The following is a 19,846-nucleotide window of genomic DNA, read 5'->3' on the forward strand; positions in this document are numbered from 1 at the left end:
ACCTGGAGAGAAACATGGTGGCTCTGAAGAGGAACATGAGGAAAAACAAGTTGAGTCTCACAGAATGTCAACCTCTTGTCACTGTGTAGGCGGCAGTGAAAAGCTCTTCCTAATATACATATAAATGCGTTTAAATGATACAAAAAAATGGCTCTACATGGTCTCTACTTCTTTTTAAAAGATTATTTTTGGGCATTCATTTTTTTAATATGATAGTGAGAGAAAAGGACAGGAGAGGCAGGGGAGATAGAGGGGAAGACATGCAGCAAAGGGTGCTGTGCCGAGCTCAAACGCAGGCTTCTGCGGTAGGTTTCCGCCTCAATGGTACGCAGTCTACCCAGTGAGCTACCAGGGCGCCCCAGTGGTCTCTAGGGAGGGGATTATTATCAAGGTTCTGCTCTAACCCCTTAACGCTGACTGTCGCTAATTTGCATCAAACCCCTTCCATTCCGACCGCAGGCAACATAGTGTGTGTATTTTCCCAATGCCGGTTTGTTTACATTCGATACATACCTAGGAACCTTTTGCACGCAATGGTTTCTCGTAGGACCGGTCGGAGTGGGAACTACATCCAGTTCACGGAAGCAAAATTAACCCTAACCCCTAACTCCTAACCCTAACCCTAACCCTAAAAAGACTACTGTCAATGTTAGGGAGTACGAGAGTGTTTTCTTTCTTGCTGTTGTCAAGATTCATTTATTTGTCAATTACTTTGTGACATGAAAAAAATCTACATATCTGAGATGGGAAAATGTGTTTTATTAATTTTACCATTTTGTAAAGAAATTTACCATGAATGCCTGTTGTCGCTAATTTGCATCATACCTAAATTTATATCTATTCTATATGCTATAGACAAATTAACAATCTCAACTTAATTTAGCATCATCTTGGAGCCAGAAACACATATTTGTGTATAAATTCAGGCGTCACGGGGCTAAAAATGCTGAAAGCATTTGAATAAAGGTCTCTGAGGGTTAAGGCAGGTTTTCTGCAATTAAATCGACAGGGACACACAAACTTCATACTGTAGCAAATCAAAGCTTGGTAGGTCACCAAAAGGCTAGTCTTGAATTGCCAGACCTATCTCCTAGTCCACACAACATTCCGGGATAGGAGAAAAACGTGCGCCAAGCGCTGGACGCAGGTACAGTGCCTCTGCAAAACTTGTTTTGGTGGAACATGTTCACGTAGGGAGGCGAGCTCTGGAATAAAATGGCTGCCGAGTGTGTCATGAGAATTTTACTTAAAAAAAAATAAAAATAAAAAAAGATAAATATTATTTGATTGTCGGTTCTAGCTTGGAGGATGTTTCCTGAATCAACCAAGTTTGGAATGCCAACACAAAGAAAGCAGAAGGTGATCGGGACATCCGGTGGAACCTCCGGCAGCACCGGAACAATCCCGTAAATGAAACTTCGTTGATACAGACTACCAGAAGGCGAACAGCTTTGCAACATTGGAAGGACCATGCAGTAATCAATATAATGTGCATAACTTATGATGAATGTGTGTGTCGTCTAACCAGTGATACGTTGCTGTGTGAGAAGCATTTCTTATGAGAAAACGTGACCTTTTCGCAAATTAATTTCACTTTGTATGAAATATACTGCTGTGAGAATACATCAGTAACATTTTGCTTCCCCCTGACGTTTCAGCTTCCGTCTTTGGGGCCATTCGATGGCAGCCACTTTAAAATAATTCATTGTTGATATTTGGCTTATTTCTGTAGGGGGGTGGGGGGGGGGGGGGCACATAATTCAACTGGGAAGAAAATGTTATTCTTAAACCAAATACGTCGGCTGCTAATGTAACCAAATGATAGGCCGTTTTTGTTATTGTCAGTCCAACCACCCCTGAAATCCATCACCATGGGCTACATGCAGGAGAAGGCAAGGCTGGTGATGGAGTTAAGGGACTCCTCTGACAGGGGTGTGGCTGATGCAAACGCCAGAGTTGAGACTGGAAGGAAGTGGAGGGCCCAGGAGGAGGTGCAGAAAGTGATGGGAAGACTGCAACATCAACAAGTCGTGGGCATGGTACAGACAGGGCGGGCAGGCCTCGGATGGAACGATCCACCCATCCTATGGTCAAAGGCATGCAGGAAGGAGAGGAAGGATCTTGTTGTCGCAGAGGTCACCAGGATTGAGCAGGAGGAGCTCAGAGTGAGGTCTGTGGCACAGGGGCAGCAGGGGCGGTGGACAACTTGGGAGAGTGTCGCAATCCGAGCAACCAGCTGGGCAGAGTTCTGGAAACTGCCACAGGCTCGACTCAGTTTCCTCATTAGGGCAACGTACGACACCCTCCCGAGCCCTAAAAACCTCCATCAGTGGCTTGGAACAGAGCAATCCTGTGACCTCTGCGGAACCATTAATGCCTCACTCCAGCATGTTCTGTCAGGCTGTAAAACAGCACTGACACAGGGTCGGCTCAGATGGTGGCACGACCAAGTGCTCAGGAAGCTGGCAGAGGTGCTGGAGAAAAGTCGGCGGGAAGCAAACATCCAGAGCTCTAAAGAGAGCCAATGCAGGATCCACTTCCTCAGGCAGGGGGAACCCGCAAGGCATACCAGCAAGAGACCACCTGCCAAGCTATTAACACCAGGGGCAGTGTGGAAGATGGAAGTGGACCTGGTTAAGCAGCTCCAGTTCCCACAGGAGATATGCAGCACCACCGTAAGACCAGACGTGGTTCTGTGGTCTGCAGCTGTGAAGTCAGCAATAGTGATTGGCTGACAGTGCCATGGGAGGAAGGTCTGGAAGCAGCCTACGAGAGAAAGAAGGCGAAGTATGCAGATCTGGTCGCGGAGTGCAGAGAAAGTGGATGGAGTGTAAGGCTGTACCCGGTGGAGGTGGGAGCCAGAGGCTTTGTGGGCAGATCAACATCACGTCTGCTCAAGGACCTGGGTCTACGTGGAGCCACACTGAGCAGATCCACCAAAGAGCTCTCTGAGGAAGCGGAGAAAGCAAGCCACTGGCTCTGGCTGAAACGACGAGACAAGACTTGGGGAGTAACATCTAATTAGGTTTTGCTGCAGGGGGTGTCAGGGAGACGTCCCTGTTCACTGCCCCGCCACCAGGAGATGTTCTGGGTTAAGGGGCGAAACGTCAATGAGCGGTGGTCCCCTGCTGAAGACCCTGCCGCAAAACCTTGCGGTATGCGGTTAGGTTTAGGCCTGCCTCCGGGAAGAGGACGCCCCTACCATGCACAGTCCACCACAGGCACCGTTGGAGGTGCGACAGGCCAAAAGCCCAGCAGAAAGAACATCTTGCTGTAACGAATGATGCCTGACACTTCACAAGTTAACACTCACTCATGCTTTGCTGCTACATCAGAGCAGGGAGCTGCTCTTCAGAGCTTCCTCAAAATCAGACATTCAGTCAGCACATGCAGTACCAGGGGGCAGTGACCAAAGGCCACGACATACTAAGAATTATTTCGTACAACCACATCAGAAGGCATCAGAAGTGTGTATTGCTGTTCACAACAGCCACACTGGAAGGCAGGGTGAAGAGCCTGATGCCATTTAGAGGGGCGAGACACACATTTTCAGGCAGTCTCTCCTGGAAAACATGTATAGTGTTGCTCTTGTTTGTACAAAAAAAGTGTCAGAAATGTGTAAAGAATGAAAAAAGGAAGGTAGAGAGAGTTCAAACCCTACTTACTTTCTCACAAACCTCCACACACCTGGCCAATTACCACTTGAAGTAGGAGTGAATGTTGGGATGTTAGTTTTTAGAAAATTAAAGAAATTCCAATTCCAATTTGCCTGGGGTTTAAAACTGTGTTCTACGATTGAACAAGCAGTTCTGTTGGAGTATAGAGCACCAGATGGAGCTGTCCGTTATCACAAATGAATTACAACACTTGACACACTGTGTAGGATGAGCTTTTTACAAAACTCACAATCCAGCCCACGCCTAAATGTCTGTTCTTTCAAATAATTTATTTCACAGCTACACTGCATCAAAGACAGAAACATATAAATAAAAGTATAGGGGACAAGCTGAGGATGGTATGAGGCTAAACTAAAATACTGTATTCATATGAGCATGATGATCACTTCATCCTAATGGCAATGTTAGAGCCTTGTTCCATCTTTTTTGGAATAAAACATATTTGAAATTACTCTACAGGTTAAAACACTAGAAGCATAAAATGTAATTTTTTACATTAGCCCAGTTATGGTGCATTTCTAAACTACAGAGGAGGTAAAAATATGTGAGGTTCTCTTGGTACAGCCAAACAAAATCAATCAATAACAGCCATTGTGTCAGAGGTGCCATGATCGATGTGTTACTCCACAGGGAGGCTATTTATTAGAAGGCACAAATAACTGTCAAGGTACTTCTTCTCAGAAAAGTTGAAAATTGTTTGTGTCTGCTGACAAATTGGTGTTCATATATCTATAATGTAGAAATAAAAACAGTTCTTGCATGCAGCTACAGTCTGACATTCACACTCTCACATATTCCCAATACTGTATCCATCACAACAAAACTACACTGATCACTTATTGTAAGCTGTGGTCTATAAATAAGACTTCTCTGACTGCACACGCCATTCTGCGGTAGCACCACAATATGAAAGTGACTAACTGTGAATGAAGCACTTGATCTAATTTTGGATCGTGGCCCATGGTGAGGATGAAAATATCGAACGAATCGAAAGAAGTGGTGGAGGAGGAAGCCTGCTGAAAGGAGGACAATTCTGAATATGATCCAGATTCTTAAGAATCAACTGATGAAGACACACATGCCAACACTATATCTTGCCATCTATATAGAGCCAACAGGATGGGTTCAACCAAAAATTTGGATCAACAAAGAAATCATCAGACACTACTGATATTTAGATAAGTATTTTTTTAATGCAAAAACACCAACTATTTCCTCATTCCAGCTTCTCGGTTGTAAAGATTTGCTGTCTTATATATGATCGTAAACAAAATAAGTTTTGGTATGGCAAAGTTAGTCAGACAATACAAACCCATTTGATGGCATCACCTAAGGCTCAAGGAAATAGTGATTTTTTTAGACTTCCTACATTTCGGTTTATACAGAAGTTTATGGGGAAGTTAGCCTGCTACTTTGGTTACAGCTGTATGCAATGGCAATGGTACACATAAAAACTGTGCCCACCCTGAACATCCTGCTATGTACATTGCGTTGGTGGATTTGAATGGGAATGTCGGTTCTCTCGTTCAAACATGTTATTATAGTAGGAATAAAGTTGGCTTGAAATACAATTAGTTTATAATATGTAACTTATTTCCTAACAAATTACTAGGCTGGTCAGTTTTGGGTGGAAACACATGTTGAACATATATAGTCTTCCAGTTTGGAAGACATGAATATCATAAATAAAGCTGACAAAGCAAACTCTCAGTTCAAAGTCAGTGTCAAAGTGCTCAGAAAATTGAGATTTTAACATTTACACTTCCATGACAACTGGCCACACTCCATCTGCTGAGAAGAAGATAATGTGATGTAATCAAAAGCCCCAGAACAGCTAGCCTACTATATGGACCTTAATGTGCTGAGATTGTTTCCAAGGTCAAGAATAAACTTTCAATCTTACAATCACAAATAATGTTTATGTACCCATGAAGTGACAAACATAAACTATATAAGGTCACCACATGCAATTACCATACTGCTAATTAATTATGACTTTATCAATAGCATATCAATCAGTAATGACAATAGAAGAAGAAGACTTACTTTATTCATCTTGCAAGGGGACATTATATTTTTTTCACACAGTTGTTACAGCTAGCCTGTGTGTGTGTGTGTGTGTGTGTATGTGTGTGTGTGTGTACACATGCCATGGACCTATACATGCACACAAATGGAGAGGGGGCTGCCCTGTACTGCACTGGGCAGTAGTTGGAGTTCAGTGCCTTGCTAAAGAGCACATTGGCAGTGTCCAGGAGGTGAACTGGCACCTCTCCAGTTACCAGTCCACACTCCTTAGGCTACTTGGTCCATTTTGACCCACTAAAGGTTACAGTTAAAGGTTACCTTGAGGTCCAATAATTAGCCCTAGGGGGTAGCCTACATGTGGATTGTACCTTGGGGGACAGAAATGGACTCCTGCTGTACCCCTATTTCTGAGAGTGTACGGGGACTGCCAAGTTCCCACGGACTGAATTAGGCCTACTTATTGATGAGCTTTGCACAGGGACAAATTGCATTTTTTTTCTTTCTTCGACACTGGATGCATTAACCACTTCTGCTCATAAAAAAAAAAAAAAAAAAACCCTGCAGCTCATCGGCTGATATCACAATGACAGTGTGGCTTTTATTTAGCCTTTTAGAGCTGTCACATCCCGTGTCATGTGCTGCGGTTCCCCACGGAGACCCACGGCGGTGCGGAGGTCGACGAGCCACCGACTTTCTGTCCCCTCCCACCGGCGTCCCCTGCTGCCGTGCGCGGCCACACCTGCATTCATCGGGGAAAGTCCGTCCGGTGGAGAGGCAGAGAGACCTAAAGGCTTCAGAGGAGCGGAGCACCTTCAGCAGCTCCCATCGCATTAATCTGGACACTTTGATCCGAAAAGGGATAAGGCATGAAGGCGTGCGATGGTTGGTGGTACTGAGACTTTGCAACCGTGGAGGACACAGCTGGAAAATTTGGATTAAAGACGAAATAGACGATTCGGAAAAGAAGAGACCGAGTGGCAGCAGCTGAGCGCACAGGTAAGACAGGCTTCTGATAAAGGCAGGAACTGCCCCGTTACAACTTTTTCTAATCAAATACCTTTTCCTTTTATTTAGCCTATTGTTGTTTTTCATTTTAAATGTAGCCTATTATTGTGTAGATGTGATGAATTCTCCACGCTTACCTTATTCCCGAATTTAAACAACAATAATACAAATAATAAACAATATTAGATAACATAATGGTAATTATTGTTATTATTGCAACTCACGTAGCCTATATTTGGCAAGCAATAACCTTGTGAGTTTATAGCCTACTAATCACCTTACTGTGACATATTTTTAATTTACTGTTGCTAAAAACGTGTGTTAATTACAGCCCCAGTATAGTATGGGTTGTTGTTTTTCCATTCCGTTGTTCTTTCATCTTTTGTAATCAAAGGCAAAAGGTTACAATGATGATTTTTTATTTATTTATTTATGTTTTAATAGTTTTTATGCTGTATAATTAGTTTTCTTGTGATATTTTTACTTAATTTAATTTTATTTTACCTTACTTACCCCATCCCAGTTAACACATCTGCAAAGTCATTCCATTAAAAACCAAGGAAGTAAAACATGTTTACATTGTATCTCACCCTAACCTTTTGCACCAGCGGGATGGCCCACAGTTATCAAGTGCACATGATAGTGTGTAGCACTGTAGATAATCAATTCATAGGGCTACTATCACAAGGTCAGCTGTGTTGAACTGTGGAAAAATCATAAACCACAGAGAGAGGAAATTTTGTCAATGCTGTATTCAAATTATTGCCATTGGAAAGGATCAATACTCTGTCCATGCATGACCCCCTGTGCCACTATGCTCGTATAGATCTGTTGTAACTAATCTAACGAGCGAAGATGAATCATGACACGCCATCTTAAGTAGGTTACATGCTGCCACTCCCTCACTACAGCAAATATACTTTAAAAATCTAACACTTAAAAAAAGTCAGGCTGAAAACAACATGTGATAGACCTCATTAGGAAAGAGCCTGGAGTCAACAGAGAGCGCTGGATGAAAGAACAGGAGGATGAAAACAAAGTGAGTCGGTGAGTGTGTCTGTCAATGACCGGGCAAAGTGGAGGAGTTATATGAGAGCTGTATAGGTTAGGTGTGTGTGTGTGTGTGTGTGTGTGTGTGTGTGTGTGTGTGTTTGACATGGATCCCAGACAAAGAGTGGAGTAGAGAGTAGGACAGAATCTTAAATATCCCCGAGAGGTGTTTAGTTTCCCAGTCAGCAGATACAGAGTCAGGCATGTAGTGTGTTGTCGATAGCAGCTGTACCGACTGTCCACCTCTGTCCCTGAGCAAATAATGTATACACCTATAACAAGCCTAATTAATCCAACCAATTCAATACAGTGAGAGTTGGTGAAGGATTACATAGACCTTTTTGAGTTGAGAAAAGTAATTCTCTCTCAAAGTGCTAATCATAACTTGAAGCTGCTCTATGCAAAATCATCCTTGACGAGCTTTGTGGGCTGTCCTGTGCTAAATGCTAACATTGGTGTGCTAACATGCATTAATAAAGCAATCCTGATGTTCAGCAGGTATAACATGTTCACTATCATAGTTTAGCTTGTGAGCATGCTAACATAGCTAACAGCTAATTAGCACTAAAGACAAAGTACAGATGAGGTTGATGGGAAATTCTTCGGTTTTTCTGGTATTCATCCGGGACTAGTTAGTAGGCAACCAGGACGTTCTAAACCACAAAAAAGTCTGGCACGTAGCCCCCTGCAAATAGGGAATTGTTTTTACATCTTGGTGTTTGTACCGATTAAAAAAATTAAATATAAAGTGTTAATTGGAGAGCTTTAGAGGTGCTGGTGGGTAGATTTTGTTACCTGGACAGACTCAAGCTAGCTGTTTCCCCTCTTTCCCAGTCTTTATGCTAAGCTAAGATAATCAACCGCTGGCTCTAGCTTCTAGCTTCAGCGTACAGACATAAGAATGGTATCAATCTTTTCATCCAACTCTCGGCCAGAAGGTAAATATGTTTCTTTCCCAAAAGGTCACCAAAAGTATTACAAATCATCCTGTGGGTAACATGAATGTCTGTACATAATTTCATGGCAATCCAAAATAGTTAGAACATATAAAGTAAAACCACAACAACCTCATGGTGCCACTAGAGAAAAAAACAGGATCAGTACAGTCAGTAGGTGTCATTCTCTGGGGAACATAAATGTCTGTACACAATTTCATGTCAATCCATGCTGCTAATAATACCAAACCACCAGTTTCTCAGCCTACATCATAAGGTGCTGCTGCAGTAAAGAGACGTCATTTCAGGTAGTCAACAAATATGATAGACAGCCAGACATCGAGCCAGCCATCTCATTCATCACAATCATTATCACTAGAGCCAATATCAAATTAGAATATGCTGAATATAACCTCTGAACGCACAAGAGGATGGGAGGAGGGTTAGAAAAAACTGACTGAATAGAAAAGACTGAAAGCAGCTTCCTTCCCATCGTCAGTAGGAATGAAGCAGAAGGGGACCAGCATGTTAATTGGTGATTTGATTAGCGTTTTAATATTGCAGCTGTGCACGACGGACGAGAGCAACTGGCTGCCCAGAGGTTTCTCTATTTTTTTTGTTGATAATAAATAGTCGCTCCTCCAATGCAGGGGACAACACAGCTAAGTCATTATGCATGTCATTCAGTTATAATTTCCTTCAACTTCTAAAAAAAGAAATAATTATTTCTTTGCTCTAGTTGGACTATTTGACAGAAACAGAAATATTCAACCCATTTTGAGTTGGGCCCAGCTTTTAAGAGCCTTATTTGACTCATAGTGAAGTGGCTGAATGGAGCCTGCAGCCTGTGCTAAACTGAACTAGACTGGGCTGGGCTACATTTTTGTCACCTCAGTGTGCACCACCACAGGAAGCTCAATTTAAAAAAGGGGAAATGCCATATGCCATTTTAGATAATGAATTGAAAATGTTTTCTGTGCACTTTCATGAATCATGTTTTGATTGTCTGGGCATATTGTTAATGCGTGTTTGTGCTGGGGGTTAACAATAATGAGTAATTTATAGGTTGATGAATGAGTGGATTTCTAATGTTGGGAATGATGGAGGGGTATTTACTTTACTTTATTTTAAGTGGGAATAAGGGGGTAATGTCATGCAGCATTACCTAGAGCCAGAGGGGGCTCTGTGGCAAAGTAGTATTCCCCCCGACCCTATTTAGCATCTCTCTCTGCGACACCAAAACACCAGAGCAGACAGCAGACGGGAGAGAGATAGGTTAGCCAGATGAAGGAGCATTGGTGGTGAGACAGAGGAGGAGAGAGGTAGAACAAAGTAAGGAAGGTGTGGAAGGCTAGGGAGATAAGAAAGGATCTGAGAGAAAACAGATGGGAAAGAGTGTGTATGTGTGTTTGTGTATGGATAAGATGTCACTGTCAGGAGGGCAGGTCTTGGCTGGTTGTGCCGGTCAGGGTGATGCTGTGCCATAAGCTGAAAAAATATCTCTTTCAGAAAGGATGGAATGAAACTATCTGAGAGGAGCCAGAAAGTGAGAGGGAGAATTGAAATGGGAGGGGTTTGTTTAAAGTCTCCAAAAAATGTCAATGACCGTTAAGACTAAGAGTCTACAGCCAAGCTAGTGTGCAGCAAGCTAACTTGCTCACAATGACAATGCTGGTGCTGGTATAACGATTACCTTGTTAACCATTTTAGTTTAGTGTGTTAGCATGCATACTTAAAAGCACCAAACACAACGTACAGCTGAGGCTAATGGGAATGTTATTAAAAAATAATTGGAACCTGATGATGGCGATGGATGAGGAGTCAGAGGACCACCAAAGTGATTTTAATACATCCTGAGACTAACATGAAGGTTTTTTTGTCATATTTCTTGGGCATTGTCCCATAGTTGTATGATACATCCTCTGTGGACCATTGATACATGCACAAAATTGTGAAGCAATCCATTAATAAATATTGAGATTTTTAACTGGATAAGTGAACATTTTGACCTGCAGGTGGTACTAGATGAAAAGTCAGGGGATCACTAGCAGTGTTGCCACAGTTACTTTGAAAAAGTAATCGGATTACTGATTACGCCTTTAAAAAGTAACTTAGTTACTTTACAGATTTCTTGATTTTAAAAGGAACTAAGTTAGATTACAAGTTACTTTATTAGTTACATTCAGCAGCTGCCGACAACACCCCCGCAGGCCCAAAAATGACAACCGGTTTTGCCAGCACTCTCCATGTAAGAAGAAAAATCTGTTCTGTGAGGCAGCTTGACATTGACAGTAGTAGGGATCTTGTTTATTATGGCACCAAACGAGGGCGAGTTTAAGGGCAGCATTTCCTCTACAACATAGCCTACTGCCCGACCAACTTCTTCAACTCTCCCCCACTTACTGGTTTTGCACCGAAGTCCAGTTTTTGTTGTTTGGGTGGTGGGGGACCTTCTGCTCTCTGCTTCGCACCACCTGCTGGGACTTGCTCTGTAAGTTTGACTGTGCAGTGCTGCGACTCCAAATGTTTCTTCAAATTTGACGTAGTGTTTTTGTAGCTAGATAGCACTTTGTCGCCACCAGCACAGAGTGTACAACAAACCTTAATATTGCCGTCTTTAGCTGACACAAACTCAAAATAGTGATGTATTTCCAGCTAGAAAACGCGCATCTCTCTCCTTCCTCCATTGTTGTTTGCGTTTGTGTCGCTGCGTGGTCTGTATTACACGTGAACTGTCCTCATGCTGAAAACGTGACTTGTCGCAAACGTGACTTCACTCCCTGAGATGCAAGAAGAAAGCAAAAATATGTATTTTTGCTAAGGAAAATGACAAAAATAGTAGGCCTAACGCACAGTAACTTTAATGTGATTACTGGTTTGGAAATAGTAATGCGTTAGATTACTCGTTACGGAAAAAAGTGGTCAGATTAGAGTAACGCGTTACCGGCATCACTGATCACTAGAGTCACTAGAAATCATCCTCTGGGGACCATGAATGCCTGTACAAAATGCCAAGGCAATCCATTCAAAAGTTGTAGAATGATTTCACTCAAGACCAAAGTTGTGGAACGACCGACCAACCGACCGACCAATATTGCCATTTCTAGTGCCATGCCACTGTTTTTTAAGTGGCTCTAATTTTGATTGGGCTTGTAATTCAGACGATAAATAAAAGACAAAAATCATGCATCGGTTTCTAAAGATGAAGCATCTTTGAGACTTGAACAAAGCAATGCAGTGGCTGTTGGATGGGTGTAAGCTGTAAATCATTTGCAGAACAAGGGAGGACTAAATAGGTAAGCCCCGCTAAGCTGTGTATTTGCAGCAAAGGTCTTTCTTTCTCTCTTTCTGTCTTAGGTTTTCCCTTGTGATCCCTGACAGAGCGAGGACAGTGACACTGACTCAGCCATTGTCTCCTCGCTGTTTCCGGACAAAGTGAGGCTCCCTGGGTGCCTCTGAAGTCCATTGTGACTGTAGAGAAGAAAGAAAGATCCAGCTTGTTTGCATAAAGACCAATTCAGCATCATTTCCCTTTGCCAGCCACATTTGCAACCCCAACAACAGCAGTGAAGCCTCAGCACTATCCCTAGCCCCGAGCCTGTCCCTCGATCCTCAGCCCCCTCTCCTCTAACCCCCTTATCCCTATCCCACTCCCTCAGCCCCTTCCCTCTCTCCAGCCCCGGCTTTAGCCTTGCCTTTGCCCCATTCGGAGTCCCAGATGACAGCTCAGGAACATCCGTTACCCTCCTACTCCATACGAGCCTTCTTTCCTCTCCCTCCAACCCCCGTGGCGCTTGGCACCAATGCCCATCACATAGACAGATGGAGCCAACCCTGACCCCTGTCCTCGCCCGTGGGGACGCCAAGAGAATCAACGCCTGACTAGAGGAGACGGGGTGTGTGTGAGTGTGCGTGGGGGACGACAGGAAGGAGATAGGAGAGTATTGCTATGTCACCACGGCAACACATCGCCCAATCTCCAGTGGACTCCCTTTCAGCACAACCTGAGGCCCTTGCATAAAAACTCACACAGCAGGAGATTCAGGAGCAGAACCACACCCCCTCCCCCACCCATCCCCATAAATTATGCCTGACATATTTTTGCTTTTATTATTTGCAGAGATAATTTGTTCTATGTTCTTGTGGAGAAAAGATGCAAACATTGACAACATTCTAAATATAGCAAACATCATTTAAAAAACAACAACAGGAAACTACAAGAAGACGGATCCAAAAACAATCAAAGGAAAGGCCCACTTCTCAGTCTAAAGTGTTGCTCAAGTTTAGTTTTGAGCCCCACACCCTTTCTCCTCTTCCCACTGTGATCTAAATGAATTACAGTAAGTAATTAACACTTTAACTGGCAAATCAACATGTTTTTTTTTTTTACAGTAAGTAGGTCACTATTTAAATTTTGCTTCCCACACTTAAAGTAAGCAGAAGAAGCTTTTCTCAACAGCATAAAGGAAACACATGTGGGTCTCCAGTTAGAGCTTCCTCTGGGTGTACATGCATGCCTTTATCTAAGCTGTAACGTTGTCCATTACACCTCTGCTAACTGGTCCAGCATTTGTGCCAACGCATTTTCAGTTCCATTCTCCTTACTAAAAATCCCTGCATTTTTTTATAAGAAGCCAGATTTTGGATACTCCACTTACGCTGGCTATTGTTGCTGTTCTATAACCTGCTCTGCTTACCGGCATTCGGATTAGCATATAATGCCAGACCACCAATTTTAAAAGAACCACGCATTAAAAATAAAATGAGACACTAATGGCTGGTGAAATGAATTCACCGGGCTGACATAACAGAGGGGGGAATTCCGGAGTCCCAAAGCTTCTCAGGTAATTGGAGTGCTGTATAGTGTTTTTTACTCCAAAGCACAGCTCCTCTGTTGACCTTGCAGGAAGAAAATCTAGAGGAGGCAGAAACAGAAAGAGAAAGATGTCCAAGGTTTACGCTTATCGTTGGGATTTTTCATCATTACTCTCAGTATATTAGCATGACAGAGAATGTTTGGACTGTCAGCGTGTCTTCAGTCATTTTAGTTTCAACTGCAGGGCTGAGCGTCCAGGATACATTTATCGTTCTTGTCAATTAAAAGCAACCCATTTAGGATTTTTTTCAGATACAGTATCTGTTTCAAATAAATTGTTATAATGATCACTGGTGCAGCTCTACATAACCTCCGTGAGATACTTCAGACAGTGAAATACGCTGATATAACTGTTGGTTTTTGATGAGTTAGGAGCTGTCATATTGTCCTTATGATTTAGCAGGAGTTTGAATTGTAAATCCCAAACTCCCTTATTTGGCCAAATGAAAGGATATAGTGAATTTTCTATAAAGCTGTTTTCCGTTTGATTTATTTTTACAGACGGATACAGTAGCACATCGGCGGATTTTATGAATATGCAAAGAGCATTGTGGGAGATGTGTAAAAATTCACAGCATAGGTGTGAAGATTCATCATTAGACATCATTTACATGAGGTTTTTAGTGCACAGGTGTAGAGGATGGACAGGTTTAATTCCTGACTAAAGGCTTTAAAGTGTATAATAACGATCGTGTAGATTTATTGTAAGATGTGTCTTATAAAATCTTGCCTATAATCTGTTTCAGACTGTACAATATCAATTTGAGGCATGTCAGGTTGTGCTATGAATGCGTAGTGAATTGCAGTGCTACGATGTAAATAGATATATATTATATGCGTCATCCATCTGTGCCGGTACAGCTCCACACGATCTTCATCTTTGACTACCACAAACTTTTTTTTTCTTTTTTTTTTGGGAGGTTTTGTGAAAATCTTTTCTTTTTTTCTTCTTCTTTCTCATCTCCAGATCAGAGTCCGTTTCACAGCGCAATCTGGGACCACCATTTTGGATTCACGGCCAAAGATTTCTCGAGGTTTGTCTCACGATTGTCAATCCAAAATTGTAGAGTTTAAAGGGGCCTTTAGCGACTTTAATTCCAGATGACAAGAACGCTGTGGTACCTTGAAAAAACTAAGTCATGTGGAGTTGTGTAAATTGTTTGTACCTCTGTACCTGTTTTCTTAGGAGGCCCGTGGAGAGTGAAGCGGTGAGTCAGGGCTTTTGTAAAGATATTTATGAGGCCAATATGACACGGCTTATATGACGTCTAGAAGTCTAGAGGTCATATAAGTGATAAAACAGGAAAGGCAGACACGGTCCAGCAGTTCTGTGTGTGTATGTGTCCATGTGGATCAGAGTGTGAGAAGCACAACATGAGTAAGATATACTTGTGTCGTTAAGGGTTCAATTTAATCTTATGATCTTTGTTGCGTGCCATCACTTCTCGCTGTATCACCCGGTTGTGTCCCTGCTTCCCTTTACTGTGAGCTTTCTACTGAAACAGAAAAATAATCTTTCATAAACTTGTACTGTATGATGGCAGGTGATATTTTCAAACTTTTAATAAGACAAAGAGGTGGATAGTGGTGGAGTATCACATATATTGTTTTTGTCACCTTAACACCTTTGGCGCCTCAACCTCAGACACACAAAAACACATACACACAAAAGCACATACAGACACACACCTCATTTGCTGTGCTATTTCTGTGGTGCTACCTGTCAGTGACACTGAGCTCAAACCAGCTGGGATTAATTAGTGACTCAAAACACACACACACACACACACACCTTCGTCTCGGTTTAACTTTGTGAACTATACACAAGCCAATCATAAGAGAATAAATATACATGCACTTTTCCTTTTTCTAGTCATTTACATCTGTTCATTCTTGAAAAAACACAGACACACACACACACACACACACACGCATGTTATCATCCATCAGATACAGGATGTGAAAAGCTTCCAGAACAGCATGTTGCCAATAAGCACCCCTCCTTCTCAGCTGTAATTACCTCACTCTTCATTTCACACCTTGTGTATGCACCTCATATCTCGCTGTGTCACGGTGTTACTGCTCTGCCTCAGCACAAGGCGATACCTGTCCACGCTAATAAGAAATAGGATCTTACATTTAGTTTGTAGTCTTTTCTAAACAGGTTGAGTCAATCTAATAGAATGTGTTTCTGTTGCTGCAATTTAGCTGCTTTCTAGAGGAGCCACAGGTTTAAAAAGAAAAGAATAAGGACAAGGACCAGATATTCTAGTCTAAATGTGAGATCATGTTCTGCTTGTTCGGATTGGCATCTTTAAATTTGCAGAACAGTATTTGTAACTCCTGTCAGCCTGTGTTGGGGGCACGTGGACTTGTGCCGCATGCCCTGCTGACTTTGATAGAAATAAAGCCGCTGACAGGTTTTAAAAGACAAGCTGTCGGAAGCCATAACCTTGAGGATGTTTGTTTGTGTGTGTGTGTGTGGGTGTGTGTGTGTGTGTGTGCTGTGTATCTTTACATGATTGTGTTATGAGGGTGTGATGAGATTAAATATGCTGAGGTAAGGTAAAGAGGGGGACTACAACAGAATGTATTAGAAAATAATGATATTGTCAGGTATTAGGACTCTTTAACAGTTCAGTATAGACAACAATGCGCACATTAGGTTAGAAAAGAAGATTAACTGGGATCAAGGTACTGAAGAGTGTGTGTGTGTGTGTGTGTGTGTGTGTGTGTGTGTGTGTGTGTGTGTGTGTGTGTGTGTGTGTGTGTGTGTGTGTGTGTGTGTGTGTGTGTGTGAGTGTGCGTGTGGATGGGCAATGTTTATTCTATTGGCAGATGATGCTTGTTTTATACAGCCATCTCTGTGTCGTCAACTCATTAGCAAAGTGATAATGAGAGATAGAAAAGGTTGCCAGTGTCAGCACATCACACAAGTTTTTTACATTATCAAAACTCTGTGTGTGTGACTTGTGTATAGTTCGCACAGTTAAACCGAAACCGAGTTTGTGTGTGTGTGTGTGTGTGTGTGTGTGTGTGTGTGTGTGTGTGCATCTGTGGTTTAATGGGTTTTTATCTATGTGCTGTTTTTATCCATGTGCTGTCATTTATGGTCTGGTTAGGAACAAAATATATGACCCAGCACATAATATAACACACAGAACAACAGCAAACTTGTTTGCCAAGTGTAATATGTGATCACTTTAGCATTGTTTAAAAGCTTTACATCCTCTAGTCATATTTCTTGGTAGCATTTTCAATGAGTCGTAACACCAGCATGTTCATACACTGGACAAATTATTATGGATTCGTGAAGAGCACTGAGCTAAACAACCTACCTCAGACATATCTGTCAAGTATCAAGTACCACAGCTACCAGTGGCAGAGAGGGAACCCAGGAGCTAATAATCCTACACTGTTTTCTACATTTAGAAAGTGGAATCAAACACTGTACAAACCCTGATACATTTACATCTGTCCTTTTCAGGTGACGGCTGCCGCCCTGCAAAACCAGACTGGAAATTCTGTGGATATTTGGATTCTTTGCTTTGGATGTGGAAGCTGTTAGGATGATTTGGATTCACCTCTGTATCCAGTTAGTTATACTGACTAACTGACTGAGTTAGCTATACTGACTAACTGACTAAGACTAATGAGCTATACGAATTTTCATTCACACAGGACCAAGATACCTAAACTGTTGTGGAACCTTTGAGTAGAGGCCACAGCGGATACAACTACAATGCACTGAGCTCAGTCAAGTGTTTTGGTACATTTTGTGTATTGCATTCACTTCCGACAACTCAAGCCACCTTTAAGATTATCAGGATAATATACGTAGCAACCCTATAAAACTGTAGTTTTCTGCTGGTCCTGATAAAACTATGTTGGCTGTTTGTGAATGAAATAAGGACCGAAAGCATTATTTGGTGGATTCTGTTTTCTATGTTGTGGTGGTGGCCTTATTCAGCAGGCTGGGAGTGGCATCAGGATGCCTGAACTGGACAACTTTGCCCCCCTGAGGGGTCATAGAGGTCCCGATCTGAGCTTAAATGGTCCAGCAGACCCACTTCGGATTCAGCACAGCATCCTGGAAGAGCAGGTGGAGCTGTGGTGGTTCAGAGATCCTGGGAAGTCTCTGCTCTGCTACTGCGTGGCTGTTCTTCTAATCGTGGGCTGCGGGCTGGGCGGCGTCGGCCTTCTCTCCACCACCACCAGCGTCTCGAGCGAATGGCGGCTGGGCGCAGGCACGGCCCTCTGTCTGCTGGCCCTGGGGGTCCTGCTCAAACAACTGCTCAGCTCGGCTGTGCAGGACATGAATTGCGTTCGAAGTCGACAGCGCATCAACATGCTAAAAAGTGGTGGTTTGTCGGACGTCCTTGTGGTTTTGATTACAGGGCTGTCATTGTTGATTTGTGGAGGGGTTCTACTATACCTGGCCCTGGCTAACCACATGCCGAAGCCTGGCCAAGCCCTTAATGACATGTACATCTCTGGAGTGGTTTTGCTAGCTGGAGGGGGGGCTGCGGTGGTGGGTGTTGGGATATACTCCTTTTCGGTCGTCCTGCTTGAGAGGACAAGGCACGGACGACGGTTGCTGGACCAGGTTTTGAATATCTTCACTGTTTCTGGACACATGGACCGCCAGGCCCGCAGAGAGACTACCTCCAGTCTGGCTAATCTCATATGAGAAGTAACCACACTACGACTGTGTATTTTAGCCCCTTGCTCTTCATGTCAGAACATTTAACCTCGAATAAAATAAGAGCTTTATGTCCAAATATCACAAGAAATCAGTTTAGAATCCCTTACATTCTTCAGCTTTGTCACTATTGGATTAGACTGAGTTTGAGGCCAAACGAGGTGAAGTTGTAATATCTGCTTGGTGAAGATGTTCGCAATAAGCACACAAAGCAGGGATGAAAGGACATACTAAAGAATTACATTTGCTTTATATAAAGCGCTTCTTCACTAATGGTGTTTATAGAAAAAGTTCCAAGACTACACAGATGAAGTCAACACAGGGGAGTGATTAGAGGGGTCATCTACAAATTGGACTGTCACACTTTTTTTTAATACCTTTTATTCATTCAGGGAAGGTTCACTGAGAGGCAGCCTCTCTTTTGCAGGAATGCCCCGATCACATTCACACAGTTCCACATTCATACCTGGAAGCTGCCCAGTATAACCACAGTCTGATCTGCTGGCCACTGAGCAGCTCCACTGGAGAGGTTGGAGGTTAAGGGCCTTGCTCAAGGGCACCTCAGTGGTGGTAATGAGGGAGGGACAAACGCTGCACTTTCACTTTCCCCCACCCAGATTTTTTTTCCTGTCGGTCTGGGGATTGAAATGACGACCTCCTGGTCACAAGCTCGCTTCTTTAACCTCTAGGCCACCGCTGCCCTACATTCAAGATAATGTAAACACGTATCCTGTAAAAGTGTCCTTGGGCCACACAAATTACTACTACCTGCTCAATTATTGTAAGATGATATGGATATGAGCACCAGCTGAAAGGTTAAAATGTAAATGGAAGATACAGAATGACTGAAAAATGGGACAACAAAAATATGAAAAAAAAACCAACTTTTAAAATCTTCTTTGTGTTTCACGCACGATCCTTACTCTGTCCATGTTCATGTAAAGATATGAAAATATAGAGCCTGCAAATTTGAAGGATTTGAGGATACCTCAGTGATGCTAAACTCCAGCCATTTGGAATGACTTCTCCCTGTGATCTCATTTTTTTTCCTCTGTTCAATAATAATTTACCATAATACATGGAGTAGGGCTTTGGTGTTTGTGATGGACCTCGTCAGAACTTAACTGTAACATTTGGCTGCCTACACATAATACATGACAACATGATTGTCGGAGAATTATATCACAGCACTTAAGAATGTATGGATAATTTGTGTTTTTGTGCATCAACCCATTATTTTCTTGACTGTTAGTCTTGCAGCACTTTGTTTTCCTTAAACCTGTTTTAATCTATATTTTTGATATAACACTAAATTAAATGACTCTGTATGATGTAAAATTGTCATTCATTGTGCATGGATATTCACAAATCGCTGCAGCTCTACTGACTTTCTTAGCCTCTTAGCTCATTGTTCATATTATATGGAGTCTCAAACTCATCAATCCTTGTTTCCTTGCAAACATTTTCAGCCATGAAGCTCTGATAAGCCTCACTGTACAGTAAACCACATACAGTAGGCTACCCACTTCCAACTGGCAAACAAAGGTACTTTGGCTGACAAACTAGCTAGCAT

General features: G+C 42.5%; 1 protein-coding gene across 1 annotated transcript; it reads left to right on the top strand.

Moving 5' to 3' along the window:
* Positions 1–6,428: 6,428 nt before the first annotated feature.
* On the top strand, positions 6,429–18,369 carry tmem125a (transmembrane protein 125a). The gene is made up of 3 exons (XM_028588006.1): positions 6,429–6,701; positions 14,539–14,605; positions 17,059–18,369. Exon 3 carries the CDS (start codon positions 17,563–17,565, stop codon positions 18,259–18,261), a length of 699 nt encoding a protein of 232 aa, XP_028443807.1. The 5' UTR covers positions 6,429–6,701; positions 14,539–14,605; positions 17,059–17,562; the 3' UTR covers positions 18,262–18,369.
* The last annotated feature ends 1,477 nt before the right edge of the window (positions 18,370–19,846 follow it).

Source organism: Perca flavescens, chromosome 9 (assembly GCF_004354835.1).
Source record: "Perca flavescens isolate YP-PL-M2 chromosome 9, PFLA_1.0, whole genome shotgun sequence".
In the NCBI taxonomy this organism is placed as follows: Eukaryota; Metazoa; Chordata; class Actinopteri; order Perciformes; family Percidae; genus Perca; species Perca flavescens.

Coding starts and splice junctions, on each gene's coding strand:
- tmem125a (XM_028588006.1), top strand. CDS start 17,563: ATGCCTGAACTGGACAACTTTGCCCCCCTGAGGGGTCATAGAGGTCCC.